Source organism: Hyalella azteca, unplaced genomic scaffold (genome assembly GCF_000764305.2).
Source record: "Hyalella azteca isolate HAZT.00-mixed unplaced genomic scaffold, Hazt_2.0.2 contig10210, whole genome shotgun sequence".
Lineage (NCBI taxonomy): Eukaryota > Metazoa > Arthropoda > Malacostraca > Amphipoda > Hyalellidae > Hyalella > Hyalella azteca.
The window spans coordinates 2,010-11,027 of record NW_025940256.1 but is presented as its reverse complement, the minus strand read 5'-3'; the positions used below and the strand labels follow the sequence as shown (position 1 = coordinate 11,027).

General features: G+C 37.7%; 1 protein-coding gene across 1 annotated transcript; it reads right to left on the bottom strand.

Moving 5' to 3' along the window:
• LOC108678416 (transmembrane protein 181) lies at window positions 1-8,408 on the bottom strand. The gene is made up of 11 exons (XM_018166834.1): window positions 8,211-8,408; window positions 7,804-7,907; window positions 6,503-6,667; window positions 5,936-6,035; window positions 4,933-5,089; window positions 4,265-4,345; window positions 3,696-3,795; window positions 2,601-2,728; window positions 1,644-1,896; window positions 577-706; window positions 1-136 (listed from the first exon to the last, which is right to left on the bottom strand). The coding sequence occupies exons 1-11, from the start codon at window positions 8,354-8,356 to the stop codon at window positions 1-3; spliced, it is 1,500 nt and encodes a 499-aa protein (XP_018022323.1). The 5' UTR covers window positions 8,357-8,408.
• Window positions 8,409-9,018: the final 610 nt, after the last annotated feature.

The following is a 9,018-nucleotide window of genomic DNA, read 5'->3' as shown; positions in this document are numbered from 1 at the left end:
TTAATAGTGTGACAATAGTGTGTCACTAGTGAGACACCCACCAAGTATGGAGCGACTGGAAGGCGAGTAGACATAAGCCATGGTCAGGAGGTAGACATTCACCAGCCCGTAGAATGTCATGAACTGCACCGACGAGCTGTCGCCACACATACAGAAAATGTAATTCAAACATATAATTATTTTACTTTATCATAAGATCAAATAATTTATTAATTAGTTTCAATTAATTGAAATTCTTGTTTATTAATTATATTCTTATATAGTATAAATATATAATATACCTAGTATTATAATTTTAAAAATTCATCTGACATAATCTGAACATTCAACTTTAGCAAGAACGTTGGGCCACTGACCTGTAGTGGGTGTGTTACTGACCTGTAGTGCGTAGGTTACTGACCTGTAATGGGTGTGTTACTGACCAGTAGTGGGTGTGTTACTGACCTGTAGTGGGTGGTTTACTGACCTGTAGTGGGTGGTTTACTGACCTGTAGTGGGTGTGTTACTGACCTGTAGTGGGTGGGTCACTGACCTGTAGTGGGTGTGTTACTGACCTGTAGTGGGTGTGCTACTGACCTGTAGCGGGTTGACAGGTCGGCCACAAAGTTGTCCTCCAGGACCCCAACACCGAAGTTAGCGACCAGCACTGCCATGACGACGCAGGCGACGCTCAAGAGCAGCAACGTGGCGAAACGCAGCCGTAAATCTGCAAGTATTATAAGATGAAATAAGATGGATGAATGGGCTTAAACTGTAACTAGTAAGATCAACGAGTAACTTGTGAGAGCAAACTGGGACATAAGATGTGACATTAGATTAGACTGTGCAGTGTGCATTAAATTAGAAATTAAATTACTTTAGACATTACATTATATAAGACTTAAACATCATATCTGGCAGGATCATAATACAAAGAAAGTAATTCACGACGACTATTCATTGATAATTTAAAGAAAGTATTTCAAGGCGACTATTGAGACGTGCAGGCAAGAAATCATGGACAATTTGTTTGCGTGGGTTGGTGTAGTTTGCCTTGATTTAATCTTTAACAACAGGAATATCCAACAACGCTCCCTCAACAGCCTTAACATTAGGCAAGCCCTCCCAATGGGAAGGACAATGACATGTGAAAGGAAAGAGAGATCAAATTAAACTAGGGGTTGCGTGAAGAATAGGTGAGGAGAAAGAATATCTAGTGAGATGAAAGTTTGACTAGTGATTTCAAGCTGGAACTGGTGGGATGGAAAGAGAACTGGTGAAATGGAAAGAGAACTGTTGAAATGGAAAGAGATCTGTTGAAATGGAAAGAGATCTAGTGAAATGGAAAGGGATCTGGTGAAATGGAAAGGGAACTGGTGGGATGGAAAGAGAACTGGTGAAATGGAAAGAGAACTGGTGGGATGGAAAGAGATAAATTAGATTGTTTTCTACGGAAAAAATGTAAATGGAGGGCCATGTTAGGCACGTTTTTTTCTGTGAAAGCAGTCAGCGTGAAATCACTATTGAGATTCAGGTAAAAATATTTCAGTATAAAACATAGTCTATTTAAACATATAAATTAACAAAATGACATTCTAATACCTTGGTAATGATGAAATAATATAAAAAATATACATTCAAATATGTAAATCTGACGAACTTACCGAAGTAAGGCATGGAACGCAGTTCAGAGTATGCTCGAATAATGAGGTAGATGAGGTAGAGCAAGTAGATAGCACCGGCCGAGTAGAAACAGAGCTTGAAGGCGTAGAAGTGATTAGTTTCAGCCGCTGCTGAGTAGAGCGGGTTGTGTAACTCGTGTTGCTTCTGCACACACGCCGCCACCACCACCACACACCACAGCCACCCAACCAGCACCAATTTCGGCAGGAAGAAGGAGCGAAGCGATCGGTCGTTCTGTACAAATTTGTATAGTGACAATTATGTATACACGTAATAACCACCATGAAATAATCATCAATGGATCATCAACCGTGTCAACTTCAATAACACATCAGTATACAATTTCAGTACTATACCGGTATATAATTAAAACGAGCGTTAAATGAGCTCAAATCTTGTTTAGAAACAGGCATAGATCCATCATCGTACCTCCAGTGCAAACACTGTTACACCATATCCAGAGCTACCTACACCTCACCAACAACACAGCTCCATTACCACTACCACCACCACCACCCAGCTACACCTCACCAACATCCATACCACACCACCTACACCTCACCACCGTCCATACCACACCACCTACACCTCACCACCGTTTATACCACACCACCTACAACTCACCACCACCACCACCCACACCACCTACACCTCACCACCGTCCATACTACACCACCTACACCTCACCAACACCACCACCCACACCGTCTACACCTCACCACCGTCCATACCACACCACCTACACCTCAACACCACCGCCCACACCACCTACACCTCACCACCATCCATACCACACCCCCTACACCTCACCACCTACACCTCACCACCTACACCTCACTACCTACACCTCACCACCTACACCTCACCACCTACACCTCACCACCACCACCCACACCATCTACACCCACACCACCTACACGTCACCACCACACCACCACCTGTCTCAGGCCGTGGTATATACAGAGCCAGAAGAGCAGCAGTGCGGCCATGAAGCTGCTCTGCAGAAGAGAGTCTACAAAAGTCGGCACCCAAGAGTCCATCAGGAACACCAGCGGGAACAGTGGATCTGCCACAGACGCTCACTTTAGTCACATGGTACATTAACATCTATGCAATATTTTAAACTGTACAAAATGTTTTACCTGTTCAATTTGTTCTACTTATGAAATATGTTCAACCTAAGCCATACGTTCAATTTATGAAATATGTTGAACTATGCAATACGTTAAACTTATGCAATATTTTTAACTTGAGCAAAACGTTTAACCAACGGGTGGGAATAAATAAAAATCTTATACAATGCATAAACTTTGTATGATTTAAACACATCTATCTACAGTAATTTAAGGCAGTCATGAAATAAAAGAATTGCAATAAATTCAGATTAAAATCTAATCTCAAGATATTGAATGACTAAGTTTTAAAGTTTATAAATGTTTACCTAAATTACAAGCAAATAATGTATAAACTAAAACTTCAATGATTTATATAAAACGAGAATCAACTTCCATAGGTATCAAGAAACACATAAAGGAAAAACTCAAAAATAACTGAATTTTAAACGAAAAGTCCAGGCGAATAAAATTTAGACCTACAATCAAGTTGCGACATTGCTTCAGCTAAAAAAAAGATTTGCTGATTAAACTTTATTCAAAGTTATAACAATCAAAAGTGCAACAACTTTGCTCATTGCATGACTGTACTTTCGTTTTTAAATCCCATGTTCATTATCTTTACTGCAACATATGCAGCAGAATTTTTCACTAAGATTTGATTAAATACCTACTATAAACAAAAAAGATTAACTACGTACTAGAGTACAGTGTAAACAATAAAACACGACCCTTGCTAGAATATGATAAAGCACAAGCATGAAACATGGAATATTAGTATAGGGTAGCAGAATTTGTTCTTGAAGTTTGATCGAAAACAAGACAAGTTTGATTGAAGACCAGAGAATGAGTTTAATTTATTATCTTCATTCTCTGTTCTTCACTGAAACTTATTTAAAAGAAATGTGTAGGCATTCTTACTGTTGTAGAATATAAGTGTAGGCAGCAGTACACTTATCCACGCCTGCTCCAGTGACCAGTCACAGAACGGGTACTTCCGTAAACTGTGGCCCATCCAGCACTGAAACACGGGGAAGACGTTACTTCATAAATGAAAAGGTAAGGTTCCATTAGTTTAGTTGTAGTCAGTTCAGAGGTAGTTCTGGCAACCCTGATTAGTTGTAGCTAGTTTTGGCAGCCATAACTCAAGTGGTAGCTAGTTTTGGCGCCACGAGTTTCTTGGTATCCGGTTTGGCTAGGGACGAATCTACTAGCAAGAAAATCAACAGTATTGAGTTTTCAGGGACCTTACGAACTTACTGCTATTTTTGATACCTGTAGTACGGCCCCTGCCAAATCAAATACACATAATCAAAAAACTATATGTGACACTTAGCACCATAATAATAAACATTTAGGACCCAATAGCGATTCTCATAATATACATGGGTGCTGGCAACAGTTTTGTATAAATATCTTTTACCAACTCGAAATTTCCAAGTACTTTTAGTATGAATTCAAATATTTTATAGGAATTTGGCTTCACTCACCGTAGCGCAGAACGCCACCAAGAGGAAGATAAAACGCACCCAAATCTGCACCTTCATGAAGCTAGGGTTGTACGTCTTGTACTGTAGTGAAATAATTGAAATTACAACATATACAAATAGAAATTATCACACCGTTATATTCTCATTTCCACAACCGACTTTCCGTTTCGCTGCCTGATAACATCATGCAACCATATTCAAGTGACACCAGTGTATCGAAAATTGTAATACAAAAAAATCAATCACATTATTTAATGGTTAAGAGCCCTGGAGAAACTATTTATCTAACGAAGTCCATCTCAGATATTTGAATTAACAACGTCGTTCGGTAAAACACGATGAGAGAATTGGTTCACTCAGAACTGAACAAACATCCTACAATAGCCATGCAGCTGGTGCCAGTTAATGCATGTAATTGCTGAATATCCAATGATTGTTAATAAAAATTAATTTTATCTGATTGTTAATAAAAATCAATTTTATCATTTTAAATTCATCGATAATAGTGATGAATATTTTCCTTAATACACACTTCAGAACTTGGAAATCAACAAAAAAATCTAGCTGTTCATGCATAGTAATTCGGGCCATGACAACAAAGGCTGAAATATCCCTTCAATTTTAAATATATTACACTATAAATAAACGTATAAACAATTATCTCTTACATAAAAGATAACGTCTGTGACTCGTGTCCAGGAAACGATGTCCTCAAGGCCATGGAAGCGCATGAGTACGATGAGGTGAGAGTGGGTCAGGTAACTCAGGTGAAGAACTGTGATGGGATCACAGCCTTCCACTGCACCACACCGCAGCTCACGAGACCTGACAGAGAACGAGGTCTGCTCAGTCTGGTACAGATACCTGACACAGCAGATTACGAGACCTTTTGTGTCGGTTGCCAATACTGAAATACAGTTATAGCACAGCAGCTTACGCGACCTGACAGAGAACGAGGTCTGCTCAGTCTGGTACAGATACCTGACACAGCAGATTACGAGACCTTTTGTGTCGGTTGCCGATATTGAAATACAGTTATAGCACAGCAGCTTACGCGACCTGACAAAGAACGAGGTCTGCTCAGTCTGGTACAGATACCTGACACAGCAGATTACGAGACCTTTTGTGTCGGTTGCCAATATTGAAATACAGTTATGGCACAGCAGCTTACGAGACCTGATGTGTCAAGTAGCCGAGATTAAATAGGTTTAAAGGATTGTAACTCGAGACCGGACGAATGAGCTTGTTAGCAGCTGCTTATCAGTAAGAGCGTAAACACAAGCAGTTTTTCACGTTGTGCATGAGTGATTGAAGGTTGAAGCTAGCAACTGAAGGTTGAAGTAACGATTGAATGCTTGATAGTTGATCGACATAAACACTTGAAGTCACCCCATTTTCCTTGAAAAGCGATAAGCAAATTCTCACTACACTATTTGAGTAACCGTGAAAAAATCGGTGTGATCAGCGTTATAGTGGCCGGCCGCACCTTGAAAAAAAAACCGTTTTGCGCCATTTTTTTAAATTGTCAGTTCCTTGTGTTAAATGAAAAAAAACGGCAAGACATTGTTTATTTTACAAGCCGGCTGGCCACTGAAATGCCGGAAAGACAGTTTTACGGCTATTTTACAAACATTTTTTCGATAATTTAAAAGAGTTTGTGCTAACTCTGACCTGTTGTGAGGCGTGTCACTGATGGACGAAGGGTCCGACAGATCTGTTGGGACGCCCTCGATAGACACGCTCAACTGGAATGACTTCTTGAAGGATTCATCTGTGGAAATATCAACTCAGTTTTTTGCACGCAAGAATGGCTAACTTGAGAATATTTCTAAGTGAATTTCTCCTGTACTTGCGTGTTGTGGTCACTTGCACATTTGCACCTTAGTTCAATGAATGGAAGTTTTGCACATTCACTAACATCAAAATGAATGCATAACTACCTACACGTTTCTTCATTTACATAGCTATTATTAAAATATTGCCCAAACATTACCAGTTGCAAATGAATGTGTATATATAATCCACAGCTCACTGACATAGGGTTGCAGGTAGAATTCAAATAAAGTAAGATTTAATATTTCATTGCCCAATAAAAAGTTAAAATGTCGACAATAATGCAAACAGAGGCAACAAATGTGACAAGGTAATCATCATATTTATTGTTTCATAACTTTTAACATTATCTTAGCATAAGTAAGAGCCTCTTCGTTAAATGAATGTTAAAAAAAAGTTTGGAACCTTTTGAATTGCTGAGCACAATCTTGGCAATGAGCCAAAGCTGGTAGTTGTATGGAGACAGCGCAGGAGACTTGACAAGGAAGGGGCCTGAGGCAAGTTGAGTTTCATTGATGTTGGGGAAGAGTTGACTGGCTCTTTCTTGTACTGTCATGGTCATAGCAGGGCCTGAGAAGACAAGATAAAATAATGAAAGTTTCATTGATGTTGGGGAAGAGTTGACTGGCTCTTCCTTGTAGTGTCATTGTCATAGCAGGGCCTGAGAAGTCAAGTTAAAATAATGAATGAGAAAAATTTTTCAGTAAAATTTAATAAATAAGTTGAATCAGCTTTGTAAATGAGGCTTAAAATAATTAAAATAATTCACAATGAACAAAATATTGGGCATGGGATCAATTTTTCAAATCTAACTCAAAATTGAAGTTTCACTAATATGTAGCCAATAGCTGTATTTAATAATGCATTAATTTGTTAAAGTGAAAATAATAAAGCTCTATTAAAACTAGAATCTAGAATGTTAAGATACTGTACCAGCTGTGCAATTGGATATCAGTGAGTACAGAAGTATAACTTGAATGTCATCACATGAAAAAAGGCTTAAATTTAGAAATCAATGTTTTACAGTGGAAGGCTAGATATAGTAATTCAAAACAAAATTACCTGAAAAATTTCATTAAAAATTTACCGTATGTAATTTGTAAACATGATAATTGAGTAATTAAATTATGTCAAAGCCATCAAAGCATGAAAGCTTAATAATAAAATATGTTTCAGACACATTGACTCAATCTTAGTGATAACCATGATCTTAAGGCCATGTATCAAGCAGGCTTGTGAATATTACAAATACAACATGAACTGCACCTGCTAGACCCGGTAGTGCACAAAAACCCAGAGCATCAGATAAATAGCTAACTAAAGGTTGTGAATGAGCATAACAAATATCACACAAACTGTACCCGCTAAAATTGATAGAGCCCCCCAAAAAAACCTGGAGCATCAGATAAATACAGCTTGTGAATGAGCATTACAAATACAACACAAACTGTACCTGCTAAAGTTGGTAGATTAAAAAAAACCTAGAGCATCATATAAATACAGCTTGTGAATATTACACATACAACATAAACTGTACCTGCTAAAGTTGGTAGATTAAAAAAAAACCTAGAGCATCAGATAAATACAGCTTGTGAATATTACAAATACAACACAAACTGTACTTGCTAAAGTTGGTAGATTAAAAAAAACCTAAAGCATCAGATAAATACAGCTTGTGAATATTACACATACAACATAAACTGTACCTGCTAAACCCAGTAGTGCACAAACCCCCAGCGCACTGAAGAAGCCAACAAAAGTCAGGAAAAATTCCCTTCTAGACAGATTGTAGAGCTTCATCTGAACAGATCTGAAAAAGAAGAAGTGGAATAGCACACTAATAATGTAGGTTATTGATTTCAAATCAATTCAAGTTCATTAAATCAAGAATGGAACTTATTAATTTATTATTAAAAAATAATGTTAAGAGAAATATACACGTAACTCAATAAGAATTTGTTCTAACAGTGTACAAACTAAAAATGTATATACCTAATATATTTAATAAGGATGTGAGGGCAGATAAATCTCATAATGTCATTTGTTTATATTCATTGAAACAAAAAACATAAGCTAACAGACCCAATAAATTAAGAGTATATTTGCTACAGACCTTTCACATCGATCATGATGATAAGCAGGAGCAATAAAGCGACTGAACTCGCTGTAGAGATCAGTGATATGTGACACTGCTTGTCTAATTCTGAATATCAGACTTGCGCGGGGAGTGTTGTAGAACTGCATGTAACTGTCTCCCATATTGACCAATTGACAGAACTGATTAATCTGAAAACAAAAGCCACTTTTCTCTGTAAAAAATTTATATTTTATGCGGGTCAATTTTCCAAGCTGTGAATCAATTTTTTAATCAACGAAAAGCAAATTATAGATACAAACTCATTTGTCAATCTGTGTGCAATAATCAGTACCTATTATTGAAGGCAATAAGTGCCTTTTTTAGCCATCCATTTTGATCCATATACTGTTATTGTTAGTAGGCTAATTGCAACATAAAAATAACATTTCAAAAAGACAAAAAAGCTTAAATAATCAAATAAATCAAATAAATCCAAAAAATCATGATAATAAATAAAAAAATTGATTTTTTTTTAAATAAAATAAATCACCAACCCTGCTTGGCATCAACAAGCAAATTGAGACAGTTCTTCAACTGTGTCTTGTTGGCTTTCTTACAGTCCTTCTTGATGAAGACTTCTGGCACCAGCCAATGCAGCCATCCCAGGTTCCTACCTAGGACATACTTGATAGGGCTCTTGTCCAGTAGCTTTTGGACTACAGCATGCATAAAGTCCAGCACTAGTCTCTTGAAAGTGAGAATTTGCCTTCTTGTCTGCAAGCTGCTTTTTTATTGTGGTCCTGGCCATGTAACCAACATCAACCTTATTGAGGGAAATTAAAAA